This window comes from Trichosurus vulpecula, chromosome 1 (genome assembly GCF_011100635.1).
Source record: "Trichosurus vulpecula isolate mTriVul1 chromosome 1, mTriVul1.pri, whole genome shotgun sequence".
Taxonomy (NCBI): Eukaryota; Metazoa; Chordata; class Mammalia; order Diprotodontia; family Phalangeridae; genus Trichosurus; species Trichosurus vulpecula.
The window spans coordinates 499,739,763-499,766,470 of NC_050573.1; the positions used below are offsets into that span (position 1 = coordinate 499,739,763).

General features: G+C 40.1%; 1 protein-coding gene across 3 annotated transcripts in view; it reads right to left on the reverse strand.

Annotated features, from left to right (window-relative positions):
• TOM1L2 (target of myb1 like 2 membrane trafficking protein) overlaps positions 1–26,708 on the reverse strand; it is a 142,684-nt gene that overhangs the window by 89,483 nt on the left and 26,493 nt on the right. For all 3 annotated transcript variants that reach the window (XM_036739690.1, XM_036739696.1, XM_036739685.1), the window contains exons 2-3: positions 8,246–8,330; positions 1,301–1,379 (exon numbers count right to left, since the gene is read on the reverse strand). In XM_036739690.1, coding sequence (XP_036595585.1) covers positions 1,301–1,379; positions 8,246–8,330 — 164 coding nt within the window. The remainder of the gene's footprint in view (positions 1–1,300; positions 1,380–8,245; positions 8,331–26,708) is intronic.

Below are 26,708 nucleotides of genomic sequence, written 5' to 3' on the forward strand. Positions count from 1 at the left end.
TAAGGTTAGGCAAGAAATGCTTTGAATTATATATACTATGCTTTATGTTTGTAAAAAGTTTTTTTCAAAGAAATTTTCACATCTGCTATCTCATTTCATCCTGCACAGCAAATAGGGCAGGTATTATCACTTCTATTTTAGAAAGAAGATGTGAAGGCCTATAGTAGGTTTGTGATTTGCCTGGGGTCACAGAGCTAGCTGGCAGCTGAGTACCAACCAGATTCTACCACCAGAACACAGGTTTTCAGATTCTCAGCTTTGTGCTCTTCTCATGAAACCACGTCTCCATTTCTTAGCTAAACTACACTTTACAAACAAGTATTAACCTCATATTTCAGAGAAGGAAACTAAACTATGGAGAACTTCAAAAGCATGTCATAAATCACAGAGTAAGAATTCAAATGCAAGAAATCTTGACTTCATGGAATATGAGGGACAGATATATCATGCACACAAGACCATAGTCTTGGGGGCAGAAGGTATTGATTTCTGTAGATTTATTTTGTATTCTGCCACATCACTATTGTCTCAGGTAGTTTCTTTGTTGATTCCCTAGAATTTTCTAAGTAAGCTATCATGTCACTAGTAAATTGGGATAATTTTGTTCCCTCTTTGTTTCTTAATTCTTTACTTTCTTTCTCCTTCCTTATTACTGTCAGTAGCATATTGGTTTCTATTGTGTCCTCATTGCATATAATGCTAACTTAGATTTTTAAATATTTTTTATCATATTTTTAAAAAAGATCCTTCTATGGCTATACTTTGTACAGTTTTTAGAATAAATGAGTATTGCACTTTGTCAAAGGCTTTTTTCTGCATCCACTGTTACAATTATGCGAGCTAGATTTTTTTTATTTTTAATGTAATTATGTTAATTACTTTTCTAATGCTGAATCATCCTTATGTCCTGGTATAAATCCAAATTTGTTCAATGTTCTTTAAAAGTTTGATAGAATTTGCTTAAAAATCCATCAGGATCAGGGTTTTTTCCCCTTCTGTAGTTCCTTTATAGCTACTTCAATTTCTATTTCTTATGCATTCTCAGTTTGCATACGGTATTGAATAGCCAGACAGACAGAGAGAGAAATGACTTGGATGTGAAACAAAGGAAATAAGATGGTTCTTTGTTTAAAAACAGTAATTTATATATATTTCTATTATGAATTTAATCACCAACAAATACAAGTGTCTTGATATACAAAGAAGAACAACAAAAAAAGAAAATGGTTTATGAAACTGTGAAATTCTGTCCCTTTCTTTTACAAGATGATTTCATGGAACTTTGGAGAATGATACTCACTGTTAATGCCAACATCACTTCTCTGTAGTTTCTGTTTCCATTGAGCCTCTTCTTCAGGGCCCGTATGGCATCCTTGGGACTAAAACAAAATATATGTATAAACCCCCTGAAGATTCCACAGGTGAAATTAGAAAATACGAAATCATTCACTATGCTCCCAAGGTACATGCGATACTGTTGTACAAAAAGCTTTCCTATTTGCTATCCAATATTATTCTCTGAAGAGGGACAGAGCTGGTTTCTGACATCTAACCCAGAGACACTTATGTAGACACACATGGACTAAGAAAAACAAACACTGAAAAACTGTGGAGACGACAACAGGTGTTATAGGACCTGAAAAGGGCAAATAATAAAAGGGAAGAGGGCAAGATCTACAGACTCTAAGTCATTGAGCCTCACTTGAACTTCTGGAAATATTCTAAAATATATTTTCTTTAAAAGAATGGCTTACGAACACTGAAAAGGGAAATGGTGATCACCAAGAGCCAATATGGCTTCCTCAAGAACAGGTCATGCCAGAGTGGCCCCACTTCCTTTTCTGACAGGGTAACAAGGCTGGTAGATCAAGGAAATGTCACAGACACAATACAGCTAGGTTTCAGCAAAGCATGTGACAAAGTCTCTCATGTATCTTTTTGAACAGGTTAGAGAGAAATAGGTTAGGCATGGCTAAACAGATAATATGAAGCTCACCTTAAAAGGTCTCATTGTTTTAGTAGGTTGCAAGCTCAATGAGGCGGCTGTGTAATGTAGCAGCCAAAAAAGCTAATGGGATCTAAGGCTGCAGGGACAGCAAGAGTGTCTAGGACTAGAAGGATGAGAATAACGCTGTACTCTGCCTTTGTCAGGCTACATCTGCAGTAATACACTTAGTCCCAGCCACTGCATTTTTAGGACACCAATGAGCTTGGGAGCGTGGCAAGAGGGTGGACAGGGTGGCAAAAGGCATTCAGATCATGCTGTATGTGGTAGGAGAAACAAGGAATTTAGAAGATCAAGGCTGGCTGGAAGACTGAAGAAGTTTAAGCAACAACTCGATAGGTCGCCGGAACAAATGGCTCAGGAGAACATGGTCCAGAGGGGCTGATGCAGAGCTCTTCCTGGTCAGAATTACATTGGTTTGGGGAGCTCACAAAACCTACTTTTGTATATCTAGGTGAATTAATTAGAGGCCATGGATGGAGAGTTTTGCACACCTGGCTCCATAAAGATAGATTCTCTCTGCAATTAGTTTTCCACTGGGGGTTAACAAGGGAAGGAATGAAGTCCTTTGAAAGGATGGGTTTGGTAAACTAGATCTATGCCACTCCACCATAACTCCTCACCCACCGTCTATGACCAGCTAATGTCAACTGGTGAAATCTGAACAGGAAACTGGGACAGCCCAAAGTAGCTATCTGGAAAAATATGGCTGTCAGTACCAACAAGTGCTCTGAGGATGACAGAAGGGAGCAGGGAGTGTGGGAAGAAGTTGAGGGAAGCCTCTCCTAAAAGGAGCTTTAGGTGTGGTTCCTGAAATATGGGATTGATAGAGACACCTGATCACCAGCCTGTGGAGGACCTAGTAAAACTATGTCATGACATCAAGGATCAGGGCAGTAAGGAGCCAACCCACTTTGTAGTCCAGAGCCACTCAAATCTCTGTGTCTAGACTTGAGGGACTTTGGGGATGAATCTTCCTAGGGCCAACACAGGGGCTCCTCTGAGGCTCTGGTCATCTTAGCTAGAGAATTTCAAGGGGATAGAAAGCAATATGCGTAAGTCATAATAGCTTGGAAAGGGGGAAGTCACCAAATGTATAAGAGGAGGCAGGTTACTATCATACCAGGGGGCTCTCATTGGATCCATGGGTACATATCAGTTTACCCTTGGAGTTTCAGGGGGTATACATTCAAGAAAGGGAAAAAGCATTCTTACTCAGGTGGAGGTAGGGGGTGGCTGAAAGATATTTCTTCTACAGTGAGGAGATGAAGAAGATGAGAGTACTTATGCCAGTTCTCCTTAAAACAATCTTGTGTGGACAGTGGGGAAAGTAGATGGCACTTGGTGGTTGAACAAAGTTGTTATGCTGACTGAACAAACTACTGACACTTGCTTGTCTATAGTCCAATAATTTATTGGACAGTTTGGGTTTCGAAGAAGCTATGCTTTCCTCCTGGTTATCCTGATGGCCTCAAATAACCAAATCATTCACAGGTGGGCCTCTTTTGAGTGGAGGCCCAGAACAGGCTACAGCCCTGGAAGATCTAGAGAGGACCAGCCAGCACTCTCATCTCCTGGGTTTTCTGATTCTGTGGGACCCAAGTTTTTGTATGTCTCAGTCCATAAGTATCAAGTTGAGTCAAGTTTTTGACAGGTACACAGGGGGTGGCTAGGTCAAACGACTGTTGGGTTTCTGGAGCCGCAAGTTCCAACCAGTCACCACACAACTTCAGAAAGGTGGTTGTCTTGAGGGACAGAGTAGATGAGATTGTTATATACATTGATTCCTGGGTAAAGGCCATGAGTCTGGCTAAGTCATCTGAGACCTGGAAAAACCCAGACTACACAATCAAAGTCCTCTGATCCCTTTGGGGTCAGGACCAATGGAGAAACTTTAATGAGACCGCCCTTCACATTCGGTTATTTGTGGGGAGGACATCAGTGCCCATGAGTGACATCATATGCCCTCTGCTAAACTGAACAACTAGGATGACAACATTGAGAGAAGAGTAGAAGTGAAGGAGTGGGTCCATCACTAATATGGACATGAGGGCCATGTTGTGATGGGTCCCTTAACTAAAGACAAAACAGCTATTTCTGCATAAAGTCACCCATTGTGCAAATCAGAAATATGAGTAAGGCATGGTCCCCGTGGTTCCTGACCTGCCTCCAATTGGGAAACTGATTATATTGGCTATCAAGAGGTTTGTCTCTAACAGCAATTGGTACTTTTTGGGATATCATTGCAGTGTTAGTAAATTTTGCTACCTCAGCAACCACCATCAAAACCCTTCCAGAACAAATTCTTCTTTGTGAGCACCTCGACACTAATATCTCTGATTAAGGCATCCAATTCACTATGAAGGAGGACCAAGACTAACCTGCCACCATCACATCTGATGGTTCTTCTACCCCTCATACCATCCTTAGGCTGACACTGTTGAACTATAGAATAGATGCCTGAAACAACAGGTGCCTGAAATAACTCTTTCAGCATTGGATGTCCCACCTGCATGAAGCCACCCTAGGAAGAGGGAGGGCTCTAGTGGTTTCTCGATCCATTCTCCTGGAAGATTTACCTGATGAGGCCAGATTGCTTTTAGATACTCTTGACTGACCCTCTTCAGTCCTCTATCCAATTCACTGCAGAGTTGCCTGGGCCTTAAGGTCTCTGCCTCCTGAAGGGACTCCATACATCCTGGGGAAATGGCACAGGGTCCTCTCATTTGGTGGTCTCCTTTTCCTTGAACTGATCTGTACAGCTCTCTCCCAGAAAGGGTTTGAGGAACCATAGGATGTCATTGTTGGGGTATACCTTGCTTTCTAGTGACATAGTTACCTCCGCATAACTATTATGAGTATGAATTTATTTGGAAGACTGAAGATCCCTTAAATGGCTTGATATCAACTCTAAGTTGCTGGGTGAAGGTAAAGGGGAATCCTTGCCTAGTCCCTGAAGAAGCAGGAGTGCCCCCTGAGCAAAGGCTCCTAAAGGAGCAAATATCTGGTGTCATCCCCCTGAGGGGACTCCCAGGTATGGGAAGGTTCTGGCTGGTAGTTTATGGAGTAAGTGGTGGTACAGTGTGAGTCTTGGTATCAACTCAGGTATCAGCTATCACCTGGGACAGGCAGAGGCTTACAACCTCTTAGCTACCTTACTACAGACAACCATAGTCTGTAGCTGTGCTGGAAGTGCAATCATCTGTGCAGTGGTCATGATGTTCCTAGCTGAGCTCCTGTTCCCTCTCATAATTTTACATACAGAGATATACTGTGAACTTGAACTTCCCCCCAATATCATCAACCACATGGAAAACTCAGAACTCAGTCTTTCCCAAGGGAAGAGGCAATGCTTGCTATTTCTGGCCTTCATATTTAGGCACACTGGTACTGCTTTCCTTTAGGGAAATGACACATTGCTCACTTCTGCTTTTCTTTTATGGGCACTAAACTGCTCCTCCAGGATGGCCGATCCAAGGGTTCTCATGTCCTCAAGGTCAGGATGGTCCATTGATGTCTCTATGGTCATTTAAGTGGTAGAAGGATCATTCCAAGAGGTGGGATATGGTAGAAACAGCAATTACTTAGGACCCTGCCATACAGGCTGGGTTAATTTTCCCCTAAAATGGAAGGAAGCTGTCCTGAAAATTTAACTGGACTACAACACTAGGGCTTGAGTTGTTAACAAGGCTTCCCAATCACCTACGGCATATAAAGGCTAGCTAGGACCATGAGGTTCTCCCAAGATGTGACAGATGTTCAGCTCTCCTGTTAATCAATGCACCCTTCTGATAAGATGATATTTCCATTTGGAGACAAAGGATAAGTATGCTTTCCATGCTATTGTGAAATACACTTCTTTTTTGTTCAATGCTGGACAGTCTACAAGTACCTTGTTTCATTCCAATTCTGAGCCTGAACCACTAGACTCATCTAAGTCAAGCCTGGCTCAGAACACCACATGAGGATCATTTGAAGGAACTGAGAAGAGATTTAGCAAGGAGGAAACATGATAGCTATCTTCCAAGTGTATGAAAGGTCATCACGTGGAAAAGGGGTTTGATTTGTCCTGCCCTTGAGGACAGAGCCAGACGCAATGGATAGAAGTGGCAGAGAGGAAAAATTGATGGCTGACATACTGAAACAATGCTTCCTAATAACAAGAGCCATCCAAAAGTGGAAAAGGCTGTCTAGGGAGGCAGGGGATACTCTGCACTGGACAGAGGTCATCAGGAAAAGGCTGGATACAATCAGGCACATGGTTATTCAAGTAGGGACTGAATTGTACGGCTTCTCAGGCCCGTTCTAAAGTGAGATTCTATGCTTTACTTCTAACACCCCAATTCTGATTTATATGGCTGTAACAGGACTTCCTAGTCATTCTGTATCCAAACTTGTTATTCTCTTCCTATACACCTGTGAAGCAAAGAAACTAAAAAAGATCCGTTGGCTATGATTATTTACCGTGTGGAAGTACTACTAAGCTCAAAATTCTCTCACTTCTAAGTGAAAGCATAGATGTACTGTTTTAAAATTTAACTGACTATTCATCTTTAAGATGTAAAAACTAAAAAGGTAGAGAAACCTGTATGAGTGTGGGAGCAATTTGTCTAAAATTATGTCTAAAAATAGCCAATGTATTTACCTTAAATACAAAATACTTCATTGCTAAAAAATGCTAATCATCATCTGAGCCTTCGGCAAGTCGTAGTCTTTTAGCTGGTGGAGGGACTTGCCTCGATGTTGACAGCTGAAGCTGATGGCTGCTGACTGAGCAGAGTAGTGGTTGCTGAAGGTTGGGGTGGCTGTGGCAATTTCTTAAAATAAGACAACAATGAAGTTTAACTTATCAGTTCTCCCAGGGAGAAAAACTTTAGTAATAGATGATCGTAAGGAAATTTGTGGGAAATAGTAAATTTTCAAGAAGGGATCAATACTTTAGTTAGCAGAGGCAGTAGCAGGAAATGAGAAGTCAGGAAGAAGCAGCACAGTAAAGGTTAAGACAGGGAATTGAAAAAAGGAACAGGAGGATATGATATCAGAAACAGAGACCTGAAGAAAAACAAAATGCAACAGGAATGGGTCAAGAAAAAGAAACAAAAATGATTAAAGAGATGAGGGTAGCAGTAGCTGCTACATGAGGAGAAATTAGAAAGTCAGGATGCTTTAGACCGGGAAGAGAATGGCTAGAAAGGAACATGACCTAAAGTTATAAAATCATGAAGGATCAACATGGACTTCACAATATTCTAATATTACAGAACTATTTCTATCACTTGATCCTTTCAAATACTAAAAAAAGGAAAAAAGGAAAACTCCTTTCACCAAAGAGTAGGCTTATGGTGCTCATTAGCTAAGGGTTTCTCACTAAAGCATGGATTGGCCTAGATGGCACATATAAGACAGTGAACTTAATGAATAAATGTTGTGTGCGTGTTCACTGCTCCACTGATCTGCTCTTCCCATTCCCATCTCTCTCCCTCTCTTTTGGTCTCCTTATTCCTTGAGAGACAACAATACTGAAATTAGGCCAATTAATAACCCTACAATGGCCTCTAAGTATTCAAGTGAAAGGAAGAGTCGGCTGATAAGTTAAACTTCATTGTCGTCTTATTTTAAGAAATTGCCACAGCCACCCCAACCTTCAGCAACCACTACTCTGCTCAGTCAGCAGCCATCAGCTTCAGCTGTCAACATCGAGGCAAGTCCCTCCACCAGCTAAAAGACTACGACTTGCCGAAGGCTCAGATGATGATTAGCATTTTTTAGCAATGAAGTATTTTGTATTTAAGGTAAATACATTGGCTATTTCTAGACATCATACTATGGCACACTTAATAGATTACAGTATAGTATAAACATAACTTTTATATGCACTGGGAAACCAAAAAAAATTAGTGTGACTCACTTAATTGTGATATTACTGTACAATATCTCTGAGGCATACCTGTATATCACAACAAAAAAATCCTTAAGCAATCAGGCAATAAGCATTTATTAAGGGTTTGCTTACTATGTATCAGTCACTGTGCTAAGTGCCGGGGATACAAAGAAAAAGCAGAAATAGTTCCTGCCCTCAAGGAGCTAACAATCTAATGAGGGAGAACACAAATACATAAAATCAGTACCCACAAAATAGAGTAGATGGAAGGAATGTAAGACCTTCCCAGCGTGGTACATACTACGTGTTGGGAGACACTTAATAAATGCTTTCTAATGATCACAAATACTTGTACATACCCTTCTTCTGTCTCATTGATGATATCACAGATCTCCATATTCAATGTCCAGTCCTCACTCTGTAGGGATCCATCTGTAGCCTTTTCTGTAAAAGGAGAGAAAAAAAGCTTTTAGATTTCCCCTGGAATAAAGGAAGCATGGGCAGGAAAAGTGAAGAGCTGTAACAATCACAGTAACTTGTAAGGTACATTAATTTCTCAAATATTTTCTCATGTTTTCAAAATAATTTCTAAAGTGTACTTCACCCTCTACGGTAGGTCATTATGGGTAGGCAGGCATCATAACTGCTCTATAAACTAAGGACTCAGGCTCTGAGACTCTTTAAAGTCCCCAGTAAGTGGCAGAGCCAGGACTAGACTTCAGGCCTTGTGACCCCTTGCTAATGCCCTTCCCATATGTCACACGAGCCCAGGCTTAACTGCCTACCTTTTTCCCACTTGGCTCGGTTCCAAATGATTTCTGGTAATTAATAAAAATCAAATTAATGTCAAGCATGGCATAGAACTGGGAGACATATGCTTGCCAAAGGTACTTGCTCCCCTTTTGGAGGCCATCTGACACGAAGACTAAATCAGCGAGGGATTTCCTATAGAAGGTGAGATCCTCCAGATGCTTCTTGTTTCTTTACGACATTGTCACTGTACCAACAGCGTGAAGCCCCAAACACTGCTGAGCTTCCTAATCCAAAATCACTAGAGACATTGGCTTGATTACCCACACAGGAAAACCTCCATTGTCCATGCTATGAAATGTAGTTGGACGAACAGCCCATGGAGACGGTCCATCAGTACATACTCTGGGATGGCCACTGGACATGAACAATCATCCAGGCTCACGGATGAACATGAGTGGAGAAGCAGGCCGAATGACCTCTGGGAAAAGGAGCAGCACTGTGAATGGCCCCAACCTGCTTCCTACTACAAAATCCTAACTTTTAACAACAACATTCTTCTTGGGATGCTGTTCAGCTACAAGTCACGGATTGCCAGTCTCTGAAGAACCAAAGTGAAAGGTCAGTCAAAGAACAACATAGAGGGGCCTGGTGAGCAGACTGTGACATATTACCAAGGAAGAATTGCACAGAAGTAGCAGCAGCATGGATAATACGGGATGCCATGTATGTGTATGTTTGTATGTGAGATACATATCATATGGATATAGATGTACATGGGAAAAATGACAGGTCAGTCACACAGCAAGAGCAAAGGATGGACAAACAGCTCACACAATCCATTGGTAATCTATGTAATATCAAGAGCTCTACAGGAAGGCCATGAGCACTTTGACTGGGCCCCCTGCGAAGGATTTGCTGGGGGAAACCAGGGGCAAAAATCAGACAGGAAAGAAAGGTATAACTACCAACATGCCCTGGTTTCCCCCTTCCTTAAAAAGCCTTTCACTTGGGGGCAGCTAGGTGGCACAGTGAGTAGAGCACCGGCCCTGGAGTCAGGAGGACCTGAGTTCAAATGTGGCCTCAGACACAACACACTTACTAGCTGTGTGACCTTGGGCAAGTCACTTAACCCCAATTGCCCTGCCAACAACAAAAAAAGCCTTTCACTTGAACCTCCATCGTCTCAAATTATAGTCCCCCCTCTTCTCCACCCTTTCAGTCAAATTCCAAGAACAAGCTGTCTATATCTTGCTTCTACTTCCTCTCTTCTCATTCACTTCTCTGTAGCTCCCTCAAAAGTTATTTACTATCTCTTAATTGCAAAATAAGGCCTTTGCTCACTCCTCATGCTTCCTTCTTGACCTCTACAGAATATAACATTGTTAACCAGCCTTTTCTTCTGGATCTTCTCTTTAGGTTTTTCTGACATGGCTCTTAATTCTTTTTCTAGTTGCTTCTTCCAAGCCTCCTCTGCTAGATTATCATCCACATCCAACCCACTAGCTTTTGATGTACCCTTTTTCTCCTTCTACAATCTCTCTATCTGAGGTCTCATCAGTTTCCAGGGATTCAATCGTTATCGTTATGCAGATGACTCCAAGATTTCTATCTCTAGTATTTTCCTGAGCTCCTACATCACCAACTGCCTACTGGACTTTCCCAAGTGTATATCCCATAGACATCTCAAACTCAACATATTCAAAACAGAATGGATTATCTTTCTCCCTGCAGTGCTCCACTCTTCCTAACTTTCCATTTTCTGCCAAGAGTATCTCTATCTTTTCATCCAGGTTCACAATCTCTTAGTCATTCTTGGCTTTTCACTATTCCCCACTCCTCATATCTAGTCAGTTGCAGAGTTTTGCAGATTCTGCTTCTAGAACATCTCCCCATCCATCCATCCATCTATCTCTTTTCCCTTCACATGGCACTCACTCTAGTTCAGGCTCTCACCACTTCTCACTGGGGCTACTGCAACAGCCTCCTAATTAGTTACTTTGTATTCAGTCTGTAATGTGTCCTCCACATCTCCAGCACTTCTTAAACTGTGGGTCATGACCCCATACAGAGTCACATAACTGAATGTAGGAGTCATGGAAAGTTTGGCAACAGTAAAAGGTTTCTGAATATGCAATGACCAAAAAGTAATTCAAAATCAAACATGTAATGAACCCGAGGTGTTTCTGGCAGCACTTACCAGTGTTACATTGCGTGACTTCATTGCAGCCTTGGTTCTTAACACAGCATTGATGATTATAAAAACCAAAATACTGATCAACTCTAAAAAATGTTGAAGATGCTCTATGTCCTGCAGAATCAAATATTCCAGCAAGACTGGACTAAGCAAAAATAAACAAGCACTGAAAGGAATATACGTATATGTGTGTATGTATATGTATATATATGTGTGTGTGTGTATGTATATATGTAGGTGTATATATATATATGTACATATATATGTGTATATATATATTTTGAGAGAGAGAGAGAGAGAGAGAGAGAGGGCACAGGGTGAGTTGAATATGAAAGGATGATATCTAAAAAAATAAAATCAAATTAAGGGATGACAGAGGAATATATTGAGAGAGGGAGAAAGGGAGAGATAGAATGGGGTAAATTATCTCGCATAAAAGTGGTGAGAAAAAAGCGGTTCTGTAGGAAGGGAAGAGGGGGCAGGTGAGGGGAAATGAGTAAATCTTGCTCTCATCGGATTTGACCTGAGGAGGGAATAACATACACACTCAATTGAGTATCTTACCCCACAGGAAAGAAGGAGGAAGGCAATAAAAAAGGGGGGATGATAGAAGGGAGGGCAGATGGGGGAGGAGGTAATCAAAAACAAACACTTTCAAAAAGGGACAGGGTCAAGGGAGAAAATTCAATAAAGGGGGATAGGTTAGGAAGGAGCAAAACATAGTCTTCACAATGTGAGTACTGTGCAAGGCTTTTACATAATGATATGCATGTAGCCTATGCTGATTTGCTTGCCTTCTTAGGAAGGGGTGGGGGAGGGAAGAGGGGAGAGAATTTGGAACTCAAAGTTTTAAAAACAGACGTTCAAAAACAACAACAAAAAAAAGTTTTTGCATGCAACTAGGAAATAAGGTACACAGGCATAGAAATTTATCTTGCCTTACAAGAGAAGGAGGGAAAAGGGGATGGGAGGGGAGTGGGGTGACAGAATGGAGGGCTGACTGGGGAACGGGGCAACCAGAATATACGCCATCTTGGAGTGGGCGGGAGGGTAGAAATGGGGAGAAAATTCGTAATTCAAACTCTTGTGAAAATCAATGCTGAAAACTAAATATATTAAATAAATTAAATAAAAAAAGAATAAAAAAAAACAAGCACTCCCATCTCATCACTATACAAATTTACTTTCGTCTGTAATAAATGATAAAATTACATGTACACCAAAGAATTGTTTTAAAATAAATTTCTTTATGATTTGTTATCAGGCGTTTGATTTGTATACCTATTTTATATACCTATAGGTATATATACCCAGGATCACGTAAAAATTCCTTGGGCAAAAAGGGTTGTGAGTGGAGAAAGTTTAAGAAGCCCTACTCTACACTGATTCGAAGTGACATTATTATTAAAGCACAGGTCTAACCATGTCACTTCCCTATGGCTCAAGAAATTCCAAGGGTTTTCTACTCCTCCTAGGATAAAATACAAACTCTGGCATTTCAAGCCATTCACAAGCTGGCTCCAGCCTACTTTTTCTAGGGTTATTACATATTATTCCCTTTCATATACTCTAAAATCAGGTCATACTAACTTAGAACCGCTTCTTTTATATAACACTCTGTGCCTGGCGCCTTTGCACAGGGTGTCTGTGCCCTGGGCCCGGAATGTTCTCTCTCCTTGATTCCGCAAGGTCTGGAAGAATCCCTTGCTTTCTCCAAAGCTCAGCTCCTCCAGGAGGCCTATCCCAGCTCCCCAACTGCTGGTGCTTTCCCCACAGAAATTGCTTAGTATGTATTTTGTATTTACTTAAGTTTGTGCACATGTTGCTTCTCCCAACAGAATATAAATGCCTTGAGGGGGAGGGAATGATTCCCAGTTTTTAGGTATCTCACATGTCACAATACATGGCTTAGGAGATAGTAGGAACTTAATTAAATAGCTATTCACCGATTGATGGATGAGTTGCAATCTCTGTCTCTGAAAGTACTTCTATCAATGAAATCATAGTTCCATAAAACTAATGAAGTATAAAAATCAATAAGAACAAAGATTTATAACTGAGGATAACCAAAAGAATATAATACAAGATTATGAACTCTAAGGTCTTTAGGAATATGGGAGATCCCAGCCCACCTTTCTTAAGATTCCAAATGCTGAAAGGTAAAGAAAGAAGGGAAAATAGATCTCTCAGTAGCAGTCCAGGTAACTGCTATCCAAAAGTTGAGAAAAGGTAATCCAAAGAAGAAGAGTTCAAGGGAGAAGGGGAATAATTAACATAAGAGCTAGAAGAGACCTTAAATATGAAGAAGAGTACAAGGTACTGGGGGATGGGGGAAGGCGGAATAATCAGTGTTACAGCTAAAGGAGCCTCTAAACCTAGTCCCAACTCTTCAAAAGATGAGGTAAGCGAGAGGTTAAAGCACTGAGTCCAAAGTCACACAGTTCAAGTCAGAGTCAGGATTGAAAGATAAGCAATTTGTGCTTCCAAAAGATAGCATCCAAGGGTCTGGAAATTGTACCATCAAGGGAGCAGCTGAAGGGACAAAGGAATGTTGATCCTGAAGGAGAGATTAGCAAGGAGTATGAAAGCTGTGTTCAAATATTTAAAAGGCTATCTATCACACGGAAGAAAGAACTGTCCTTTGATGTTCTACAAGACAAAACTAGAAGCAATGGGTAGAAATGACATGGATTTAGACTTCATTTAGCTTAATGGAAGAACTTTCTAACTATTAGACTGTTGAGTGGTAAACAACATAATGAACAAGCCTCCCTGGAAGCATTCTGCTAAAGGGTAAGTGACCATATATCAGGGACATTGTAACAAGGATTCCTGCAATACGTTGAAGCTTGCATTAGATGATCTCTGAGATCCCTCCCAACATTCTAAGATTCTCTGATGATAGAACCCTGGGATCCTGGGCTCTTTTGACTACAACATGTTACTCCTTTAGATGTCTTGACTACAGGGATTAATTTTTTTTATCTGTATCACCAACACCTAGCACAGTGCCTTAAATATAACAGGTACTTAATGTTTGTTGAACCTAGCTGAATTAAAGTATTTAAATGAAATTATATTCATTCTTAGAAGGGGCCTGCCACAACATGGCTGTGGATAGAACTTTTGACTCCTGTATAAACTGGATTGTAATGAGGCAGAGTTGCACAAAGTCGTCAGCCTCATTCTTCCTGAGTCACTGAAGTCCAGTGGCCAGACAAAAGTCAAAATGACTGGCAATGACCCAAGATGCAGTGGATGACCTAGGCATCTTCAGTGTCTGACCAAGCTCTCAGTGCTTCACAACATCTGCTTCTGCCACCTTCACGTCCCACTGAAACAAAATGTTCACATCCATCTATTCCACCAAGGAAGTCTTCACATGCTTGCGGTAGACATCCCCCTAACTCACCAAAAGATTTGACACCTGTCAGTTACCCTCAAACTGCTTTAGCCCATCTAATGATTTTACCGGCATGTGGCCACTGCACATGCTACAGCTTCTTGGAGCCACAGGTGAGAGGTGGGTGACAGGTGGACACCAAAGGTGGCTGAGCAGCTCTGAAAAGGGCTCAGCAAGCCCTCACACCAGAGGTGCTAGTACTCCCTAAACATCCCATATACCAATAGTTATTAATTGTCCATCTCCTTAGGTGGGGAAAATTATCTTCCTTATCTGTAAGGCTTCCAAATCAGGTAAGAAGTAGTGACAAGTGCCAAGGTACAGCTTGTACCTTCTCCTGTATACCAAGGAGATGTAACCCAGAGTCTTATGGAGGTAAGAAAGCACATGACTATCTGTATGCTAAGAGGACCACAAGGGACATCAGCTTGAGAGGATTAAAGGAGGAAATATTAAATCAATGAAACCTCATTTCCAAGTTCAGTTAGCAGCAGAATCCATTAACCTTATATTTATCCTTTCTTTTCCTCTAATGATACAGAGTTGGGGAGAATGGAAGTCACAGTCACTACAGCATCCTTGGAGTCATTATATGTAAGTCTCTATTTTTAGGGTTTAAAAATCATGTGTTTATTAAGATTATAAAGAAAAGTTTGTTTTTAACTCTCTTACGAACTTGCTACAAATGTTATACAAGTGACACTGAAGACAGCTTGTTTTGCTGAAACATGAGTAAACTTAAGATTGGTAAAGGAGACAAGTCAGTTGCTACTTTCCTATGTACTTAGAAGAATTCCAGTTAATGGGAAGAAATTGAAGTTGATTACTTGCAGAACTCATGTTGCTCACCACTAGGACATTTTCTCACTCACATTCTCCTCTGGCTACCCACCAGCTCATCATGGTCATGCCCCAATCTGAGCAGAGCAAAACTGAGATTCATCTATTCTATCACACAGTGAAAATCAAAAATAAATGCCTATGCAGTGGCAGAGCTGTAATTCTCTAAAGGGCTAAATGGCATTCATTGTGTATCAGCTAGTCCTCAATAAAGATAAAAACGAAGAGATCTTCCCTGAAAATTTTTTTTCTGTTCTCTTGGATGATATGCCAACTAAACAGTGTAAAGGGATTTCAAGCAGCTCTAAGCTTCAGCATCAAGAGGTAGCCTTCGGAGAAACACACAAAATTAATGGAGCTAAAATACTATGTGGTTAGACTCAAAAGGAACACTGAAGATTATCTCATTCAGTCATTTCATTTGAGGATAAAGAAACTGAGGCCCACAGAGGTTAAATGCCTTGGGATTCAGGATGGCTTCTGTGGATGTCCAGAAAAAGGAAATCAACACCAGATTGGGGAAGAAGAAAAAGAGCTCACCGGGACACTCTGGATAAACTGAAAATGGAGACTCTCAGACAACATGCAAAGCGCACCTGAGATTTCTATGTACTACATGTGTAGCTCAATTTACATTAGTCAAGAGATGGAAGAATTTATTCTCACAAATCAGCACAGTTCACATAGTGGACAAAAAAAATAGCTTTTTAGTCAGAAAGACTGGGATTAAGTCCTTCATCTAATTCTTACTGGCCACGTGACCCTGGGAAAGTCACTTGGCACTTCCATGTAATGCTATTGCAGATTGCAGAACAGTTGTTGATACGCTTTAGCAGACAGATTTCCTCACCAGGAGATAATAGGCAGTACTGGAATTTGAGTGTGTTGGGGAACATGGTTAGATCTGCATTTTAGGAAAATCACTTTGTCATCTGTGTGGAAGATGGATCAAGGTGGGGAGTGATTTAGGCCAAGAACACCAAAGAAAAGGCTATTACAACAGCCCGGGAGTGAGGTGACTGATGAGAGCCAAGGTGGTAGGTGTGAGTAGAGGAGAAGACATAAAATGAAGATGCTATGAAGGGAGAAACAGCAAGACTTGACAAGAGATAGAATGGGGGGGAGGGTAAATGTGAGTAAGGCATCAAAGGATCACATCAAGGTTGGTGACTTAGAGGATGGTGGTGCCCCTCACAGGGCACTTCATAAAAAGTCCTTCCTAACTCCCCCACCCCCAACATCTTTCTAGTCTTCTTATATCTTGTAACCTCCCACATCCTCTGCAATTCAGTGACACCGGCCTCCATGCTTTCATCTAACAAGAAACTCCATCTCAAGACTCTTGGTGTTTTCACGGGTTGTCTTCCAGTGTAGTACATGGGAAGAGGAGTGGATTTGTACTTTGAGGACTGAGGCTCAAATCCCAGCTCTGCCACTTAGTGTCCTCAAAGATAAAAATGGGGGGGGGGACGGTAAGATGAGATGACCTACCCCTGAGGTACTTTCTGGCTTTAAATCTATGATCCAATGAGTTCTAACTCAGAAATTCTGTTTTTTTCTAATCACAAATCACAGTGGATCAAGGAGCTTCCTTCCACACCTACTTCTCTCTTGGAAATGGTCTCTGGACATGTAGGAGCTCCAGGGAAATGTCACCTCCTGGAAGCAGCCCCACAGATTTTAATACTGTGCTCAACCAAGGCTTTGAGTAAGTAAAAATTAGCTTCTCACAAAAAAGTTTGGGACACCTATCCAGTCCAACCTCCTCATTTTACAAATGAGGGTGTTCCTCATTAACAAATATGCAAACGAGTTCTGTTGAATGGAATCAAGTCATATTATTAAATGGATCAACTTTTTCGTTTTCTTTTTAATCTGACTTTCTTCAGATGCAGAGAAATAGGCAGAATTGCCAACCACTTCCCATGAAGTGAGAGCTCTGCTCTAAAGGGCAGCTCTGTGTGAGACAATTCCACACCCAAGCCTAATTAGGGCACCACATCCTCCTGATGCCCAAACAAAGGAGTACTTCAGGACTGCTGAACAACAGAGAAAATAGGAGCTTGTTAGCCATATAATCCTAGGGTTGCTGATCCCACTTCTTTTCTAAGAGGAATTCCCTTGAGGGGGATCCACAATTTTAAATGCATTTGGGGGACTGTTCTAGAAATTAGATCCACTCCATTCTCTGTGTTTAATGAAATATTTTATATGCGTATGTGTGTGAGAGAGATCAATAGCATCAGAGAGGGGAGAGTGATTTTAGGATGTACTGAAGATTCACAAGTGAGGTTAGCTTTTAGTATGAACTAATTATAAAATTAACTGATGGTACAAACTATGATCCCAGGTGGTTATACTAAGAACTGAAATTGAAACTGGGCTGACTAGAGCATAGTAAGTCTACACTGAGAACAAAAGGCCATTTGGATACTCTGTGTTGGTATATATTACCACATTTGAAAAGAGTGAATACACTTAATGACCATTTGAAGGCTCAGGATGTGAGCAGTATGTGCTACCGAACACCTGCAATATTCGCCTTCTTCACAAAGAGGCTACTTTCTTACCAATTCCCTCTTCTCTAAAAAAGGGCTCTCTATTCACCTTGCTTACTTGTTGAATACATACCACCACTATTCAAGAACGCCATATTGCCCTACCCTTCCTGAAAGCAGTCCATTATTACTTTCGGGGGAGATAGAGTATACTGGCAAATCCCCTTTGGTATTTTAGTGTTGGAAAGAACCTTTCCTGTGGCTCTACTGGATTAAATAAGAAGAGGCCATAGGAAACTTTAATACCAATGTCCCCTCAGAAAAGCTAAGGGTATGACTGCTTCTACTTTGGCTTTCTAGATTCAAAACACAACATTTCTCAATAAAGTCCCAAAGCAGATGTCACAAAAGATGCACAACCACTAGGCTGGCAGGATGAGACAGGAGGAAGCCTCATTCCCTAGGTGCTAGCGCTAGTACTAAGAACACTATAGATCTGTCACTCCCAAAATGACATCATAGGAGAATAATCATCAGTATGTAGGGAAGGCCGAAAGAAAAAAAAAATTCTCTCAGCTTCACAGTACTGTTTTTAAACTTCAGATAATCTGTTTTAAAAAAAAATATTCTCTACAGCTCATGCTCATTAAAACTAATGTACTTTGACCAACTACTACAGATAGCTGTGCCCCAGAACTGGGTCCGAGGAAAAGCTCGCCTTTCCGCTTGCAATACTTAAAGGCATTTAAAGGGAGAAGTCAAAAGCAGGCCACTGGAGCAAGACTAGAATATTTAAGAGTTTCTCATTCCTTAGGGGCTCAACTGATTGGAGTTTTAGAAGTAAAAGTAGCATCTCTGCGCTGGGAAAGTCCTGAATGTAACATTGGGAAGTTTGATTCCTGGACATTAACATTCATTCTTGCATCAGAAACAGCAAAGTTGAAGCTAGGCCAAACACAAGAAATATTTTTTGAAGGTAAGAAAAAATCTTTTATACTTAGAAAAGATCCTGATACAAATATGCCACTAAGTTTGAAATATATATATATATATGCATATATATGTATGTGTATATATATATATGCATATATATATATATTTATAATGACCAAACTATCTAGTCATCTGTGGATTATCCACAGCCCTCTGTCTCTCCCCTTCCAGTTGACCTCCAGGCTTATGACTGTTTGGCAAAACCAGAAATGGCACAGGACCTTGAAGAAGGCAGAGGTATGTGTAAAATTATGTCTGATTTGCATTCTGAATTATCTATGACACTATTACCTTCTAGCAACACAAATATTCAAGAACTGTCTACACATTGGAAATCACATCAAAAGCAAAGACAGACAATAGAGATAACACTGAAAAGACCTTTGCGGATGTATTTAAATCTAGAGGGACCAACATGGATGTATAATAAATGAATGAGAAAGCATTCATAAGTCCTTAGATATGGGCCAGGCACTGTACAATACAGAATACACTGTAAATACAAAAGCCAGATAGTCTGGGGACCTTACATTCTAATAGGGGAGATAACACATGTATGGGGTGTGATAGCCAGGAAAGAATGTTTTGGTCTAAGAAGTCACAGGGATGGTGAATATAGGACAGATGTCTGACCCACAATTTCCAGAAACAATGTTAATACTGATTTAATTCCTGTTCCCAGAGCAACAGGTAGAAAGCTGGGGAGGAGGGTGAGGGGTGCAAAGGGATCAGTGCAAGATAGATATAGTGGGCTCTTGCCAACCAGGACAGTATGACCTACGGGGAGAGTTCCAGCAGCAGCATCAATATACTTCAGAAGACGATTTCAGCTATACTGGAATAATATTCAGAGCTGAACTGGACTGGTAAACACAGATACTGACATCAGTGGACCTGTGCAATGCATAACTTATTAACAATGTGACTTTAAAGGGAGTCTATTTTAAATAGGTCACCTTGCAAAATACTTTTCAAAGGCTGCCAAGTGAAACATGCAAATAAGATGGAATACACTTAGGGAACAGGAACCTTCCTATTCCCTCAAAGTTTACTTGAAGAATCAAAAAAAAAATCTGTAACGTGCAAACATTTAAAATTACTGCAACATGACTTTTCATCCTTAGACTGTATGGAGACAAAGAGAAGGCAGACAGTTCTGATGTTCTAATGTATGCAAAACAGAGTCAAAATAGTACCACCAAATTTTTCTACAATGAAGACTATGGAAAATTGTGTTTAGGCACATTGAAGTAGAAGTGACTAAGCCAGTAAAAAATGTCCATCAGAGAGGCTACACCTGTTGTCCTTAGGGCACAGGCTGGTGAGACAAGATTCCCAGATCTGAGGCCCTGGCCTCCCACTCACTATATAAATACCATGGACAGTTGTTTTCAAATATGTCAGTTGTTGAAATTGGCTAGCATGTTTATGCGTGACATTTTCAACTATAGGCTGACTTGAAGACCTTGTTAAAAATAGATTAGTGCCAACAATTGTTGGTCCTATTGAGGTGAATCACAGGAAAGACTCTTAAACTCTACATTAAAAAACTCAATTGTGATGGTAAAAAATTATAAGTCAGAGAAAAACAATATGTGTACCTCTAATTCTTTATTTTGAAAACAAGTTTTTCTGTTTCTTACATCACCATAGTGTCTCATGTGTCCCTTCCCCTTCCCTTCCCAGAGGGCCATATGAAAACCAGTATCTTTTTAGTAGAAATATTCTTCCTTATTCAAAACTTCTAATCAAACACTTGAGCTTGTGGAAAAGGGAAAGCAAAGCAAAATCAATTTCCTATTGTGGAAGCATACCTTCCTTATTTTATTTCAAGTGAAAATATTAAGAAATAATATTTTCTTGGAAATAAATTGGAAATAATTTCCTTAGAAAAAGATTATCTTTTAGAGATAATTTTTCTCCATCCTAAAATCCTTCCCAGATTTTTCCAAAGTTTTAAGAAGATGTGTTAAAGGCCTGGAAGAAGGATTGAGGGTGAAAACAAATTTAACTCAACTCTAGCTTCTAACCTGGCCTTCCAGATCCTCTACCGCCATAGCCTTTGACTCACCGAAAGGGAGTTCCCTGTTCTGTAATTTAGAAAGGACTGAGGGAGGGTGTCACTCTGAGTAGGGCAAACAAATCCTCGAGGGGAATGACAAAGGAAGGAACTGAATTGTGACTATTATTCTGGAACATTAATCCAAACCTGTATTTGAACGTATTACCATCTTTTGCTTGTTCAAGATTCCTATGTTACCTCAAATTGTCTTGAGGGAGAGAGACAGGTCTAAGGCATGAAGGCCCTAGGCCAGTTTGGACATCTAAGCTAGAAACATGTGAATATAGAATAATTTTAATTAATAAAAATTGTTTCTGGCAGATCTGTGCCCCAAGCTCAGATTATGGTATTGATATGTTTCTGGCAGCTCTACAATCTAGCTCCCCCCTATTCTAACTAAGACAAAATTTCATTTTGTTTTAAAGGCTTGTACTAGGCTTGTTATTAGCATTCCTTATGTAAAAATCTAAATATAATCCTCAAGTAAGGAAATTAGCCTCCCACTTTCCTCTGTCCGCTTGAAAAGGATGTACAGCATGGCTACTCTCCACCATTTTAGTGCTGTTATGGTGAAGCGTAAAATAAAAGAGGTCTGCAAGTGCTGATCATATTCAACTAAACTCTGGTGAGCAGCTTTAAATGGGAGCTTTTTGAAGGACTTTCCAGGCCCCTGGCATGGCAAGCTGCTCTTTACCTCTCCATCTCCCAATTTCTCCCAATGCAGGATCATTTTGTTTCATCCTTTCTGCTTGGTGTTCTTCACAAGTGAGAACAATTTCAAGCAGGAAATGGTTTGATACTGCTATTGAATAAGAAAAATACAGAGGGTCACACATTAGAGGGTCTTACTAAACTTAATTTCTTTGCTTTTGTGCTTTCACTATAACTATTTGGGGCAGGGGAGGGGAGATGGTAGATGTTTCCAATCTGTAATAGATTAGACTTGCCGATTCCCAGCGAGTGACTCTCCCCCCACCAATGAGTATCTACAACTGTATTGCAATTTAGTCTCAGTGTTGCTTGGGGTGCTGTCAGGTTAGGTGACTTGCCAGTCACAGCCTGGAAGTGTCTGAGAAGGGATCTGAATACACATCTTTCTGATAAGCTCTCTCTCCTCTACACTGAGCTGCTGCCCATTATTAAACATGCTCACCAAAAGCAACTGCTTCGAATTTTTCTTTTATAACAGTTATCCCAGGGTAGCACAGCTGTAAGTGACATTACACAGATATCTGAAGAAGGTGCTTTGTATGGAATTGTACAGCATAGAACATAATTTCTATTACCTATTAAAAAACAATTTTTCTGAATATATTGTGCCATTGAAATGGCAGTTTCTTAAAAGATATGAAACTTTCATTCACTTTATTTATGACAATATTTTTACACCCAAATAGGAGGGATTTTTTTCCCAGATGTTGTTTGCAAACTGTCCCAGAAGAGATCCTCCCAAAATATTATCAGAAGCAGCAACCTCACTGAAATCAGCTGTGAGATACTGACACTGGTCTCTCTTTCAAAAAGTTATTTGCCTCTAATTGTGCTGCCTATGTGGTTTCAGAATAAATTTTTCAGAAAAGATGGAGAATTACTACCATTACAAACTTTGCTGTACTGTCCTAACAAGAAGGGACTACATTTGGGTTCTTCTGGGTTCTAGAAAGAAAAGCACCAATATTTTGAAAATCCTGAAAATAGACAAGAATGTGCATCAAATTTGGAGTTAGTAGGGACATAGGTCCCCAATAATCAAAGGCCCTGGGAAACTACACCCTTTTGCCAGTTCATAGTATGGCCTAACAATCCTTCAAGTCACTAGGCATTTTATCAAAAAATTGTAAAGTACAAAAAAACTTTCGATACTGCCTACCGGATTAAAAAAAACCCCAAATTCTTGGGCCTCATCTTCAAGGCCATCTATAATATGCCCCCACCTACTTTATCCTTCTCTTTCCCTGTTCTCCTCCTCCATCTATCTTTGCTCTAGCCCAAACCCCTCATTCTCTACCTAATTCCTATCCATTCTTCAAAGCCTAGATCAAATGCCACTTCCTTAAGCTTTCTGATTCCCTTTGGCTTAATGTGACGTTTTCTTCTTTATACTCCCACAGTATTTTGTACTGCGGTTTTAGAACTTTAACATTCTATTTTACGTTATGGTTATCTATCATTATGTCTTATCTTTCTTACTAGATTCTCCATGAAAGCAAGGACTTTACTCAGCCTCACTGTGGTATATATCTATTTACAGAGAGGATGAATATAAAAGATATCACTTGCCCATGATGTCACAACAAAGTAGTGGCAGTTAAACAGTCCAAATGAGGAAAACAATAACAAAACAACAAAAATCTTGGCCCTAGAGAAGAGATGAAGAAATGTATCTTTTGTTGGTGAGGCTAAGGATTATGGGGGTGGAATGTTATGTATGCTGTCAGACCAGTCAACATGTTGGCTTTGCCTAGCTGTTTTTGTTGTTGTTGTTGTTGTAAGAGAAGACTAAACAACCAGGAAGAAGTGGATAAACTCAGAAATGACTGTGATATAAAATCAGAAGGCAGCAATAAAACTTTTTGAAAAGTGGAAATAGCATATTGTAACCAGAATCCAAGTTTCCTGACTAGTAGCCCAAGTTATATTTTGATACCACAATGAGAACTGCCCCCTTTTAAAGATCTCAAGTCTATTCAGTCCAAAGTTGATGAAGACAAATATCAATTTTTCTAATTAGCAGAATAATCCTTATCACACGGTTCTACATAGTCATGCAAGTCATATTATTACAATCTATGACTTGAGATATGAATGTTTAAGCATTATGAACGCATAACAGTAAATGGTCATGTTTCAGTTCACTATACTTTATATCTATCAGTACTTGACAGTTAATTCATTATGTGAATAGAACATGAATGCTATAAATTTTGCCAATTCTAAGAGCTATGTATTGCTGAAGAGGTAATTTACAAAGTACCATGAAACCACTAAAAAACAACAAAAACCCACACAAAACTCCAAATAGATGTTTCAAAGTTGTCAGCACGGAAGACCACCCAGCTGATTCCAAAGAAGTTGCCATTTCTGATATTTTGGGAGGATCTCTTTTGGGTCAATTTACAAAGCCACAAACAAATTCACTGGGTTTTGATCTGAGCCATAATCTCCTAGCTGGAGCACTCAGTTTGTCAGGGGAGTAGTGTTGATATCTCCAGGGTCTAATCCCTGTCCTCCTATGCTACAGCCTAGCCATCTCCCCCTTTCCTGGTGAATTGCTTGGTACCCTCTTCTGGTGCTAAAAGCCAGGGCAGTACTACTCAGCTCAGGATCTCTCACTTATCTTCAGAGAAGGAGACAAAAAGCAAAAGGGATGTCACTAGGCCAGTTCATGTGCTTTAGCTACCATGAAGCTGTTGCCATTTCTTCCAGGGTAGGGAAGGTCACTGGGAAGGAGGTGGGGAGAGGGAAAGCGAGAGGGCAGAGGGAGAGATAAGGAGAGAGAGAGAGAAGGGGAGAGGAGAAAAAGACAGGAGAGGGGAAAAGAGAGGAGGGGAGGGAAGGGAAGGAGAAAGAAGAGGAGGGGAAAAGAAGACAAGAAGAGAAGAAGAAAGAGATACAGAGAAGGGGCGGGGCAGAGAGGCTCTAATTACTGATTAAATAATCTTCCTAGAGCAATGGGAGATGCGTCACTATAAGTGACCTCAGCCAGAAGCAATACCTCAAATACCAGAAGCACAGAGACCATTAGGGGCTTGCCTTCCTTTGCAATACCGTACTCCACTTTAACAAAGCCATTATGATCTGATAATGGCAACTACTATCAAATGTAGTCGGTCAGGCCCGACTTGGGCAAGTGTCATAACAGATTAGAGACATTCATAGAAGGCTAATAAAAGGAGGAATACTTAGCTAGACTCACAGAAGGATACTGAGAGCAGAGAAAGGATACTCAGTGAGGATACAAGATTGATTCCATGTCATAAAGTTTCCCTGTGCTGATGCTGGTTATACTGATCGGCCAGTTAGAAGCCTGAAGGAGAAGCCTGGCATGGCTTTATTTGGGATTCAGGAAACCAGGGAGCTATTACAAAACTTTACTCTCCTAAGGACAATTTCAGTACTTTTTTTTGGAGGGGGGAAGGCAGGGCAATTAGGGTTAAGTGAATTTCCAAAGGTCACACAGCAAGTGTGTCTGAGGCCACATTTGAACTCAGGTCCTCCTGACTTCAGGCTGGTGCTCCACTCATGGTGCCACCTAGTTGCACCCCCAATTTTATTACTTTTAAAGGAAAAACTACCCTACTCTGTGAAAGGCAGGGCCTTAGATACCGTTCTCACTCTAATAGTGCAAATGCTGGGTATTGTACATTTATTGGGTTGTCAATTTTTTTTATATTCTCCTTTATTCTTTATATCATTTTAAGATTTTTTTTTATTATCATGAATTTTCCAAGGCATCCTTAAACCAAAGCAGCTGGTGGCAATGGATAGAGAGAGCACTGGGCCTGAAATCAGGAAGACCTGAGTTCAAATCCAGTCTCAGTTACTAGCTGTGACTCCTGGGTAAGTCATTTAGCCTCTTTTTGCCTCAGATTCCTCCACTATAAAGTGGGGATAACAACAGTACCTATTTCACAGGGTTGTTGTAAAGCTCAAATGAGAAAACATTTGTAAAAAGTGCTTAATGCAGTGCCTGGCACACAGTAGGCATTATATAAATGCTTATTCCCTTCCCATCATGAAGATTTTCCCATATAAAAAAGAACAGAAAAAGAGGAGTCCATATGAAACCGTTCCAACACTTTCCTGCTTATCTGTGTCTCCTTCTGAATTTCTTGCATTTTATCAGTAATCTTGCATCTTCATTCTGCATTTCTTACATTTCAAAATCGATTCAGTGACACTCTTTCCTTCCTTTTTTTTGTATCACTACCATCCCCTCTTCATAAGTATTCTCTAGCAAAAAAAAAATAAAGTAAAAACCCTCCCTTGTAACAAATAAATACGGTCAAAGAAAATAAATCACATTAGCCTTGTCAAAAATGTATGTCTCATTTTGCACCTCTAGTCTATAACTGTTCTGCTAAAAGATGCTAAATGTGAGATTCATCATCAGTCTTCGGGAGTGATTACAAATCTCTTCCACAATGCTAGCAATATTCTGGGGCTTCACTCAAGCAACCCAGAAGACCCTACCATGGTAAAGGAATCTCTCCTCAACTTTGACTTTGTTCTGGAACTCATCCATCATGATGAAAAAACAGCTTTGGCAAGCAAAATCCATCTCTGTTGTATGCTTCACCTGATATTTATTATCAAAGGATTGTTCAATAGGGTTATTTGTGTCATATCTTAAAAGGAATTCTGAAAGATCCTGATGTACGGATGGAAGCTATCTAGCTGTAAGAAAGTCTGTAAGGTGGTGTTTTATCCTACCTAATTAAAAATAATCAACAGAAAGCATAATGCAATCTTATAGTCTCTTTATTTTTCAGTTAATTTTGAGATTGTGACATAATCTTTGCTTCTTTTAAGACACAGCTCAAGCACCACCTTCAACATAAAGTCTTTCCTGATCTCTCCAATTACTAGTGCCTTCCCTATTTATTTATATTTATTCTGGTATATGTACTTGTTTCCATCTCTATCGTCTTTTCCATTAGAATGAAGACTCCTTACAAGTTAAGGATCATTTTGTTAATTGTATTTATATTCCCTGTGCCTAGCTCAGTGCCAGTCACACAGTAAGCACTTGATAAATACTTTTAAATTGACTGACTGATACGGCCCATTGTTGAATATTGCTTAACAGTGCCTGCTAATGACATCATCAAGGATACGCTTAAAAAGATTTGGTAGAGATGGGAGAGTAGGTATGTAGGTCAGTGGTTAGAAGGTCTTCTTTTTCAGTACTGCTTAATATTTCTACCTTTCTGGAATTATTTATGAATTTTCATAGCTATGTGCAAAACTTTAAAATATGCATATTCCTTTCTATTCCCATTTAATAATTCCTAGAAATGAATAATTATCTAAATTTTCTAAAATGTAATTCAGGTCCTTACTTTCTTTTTTATCTTTC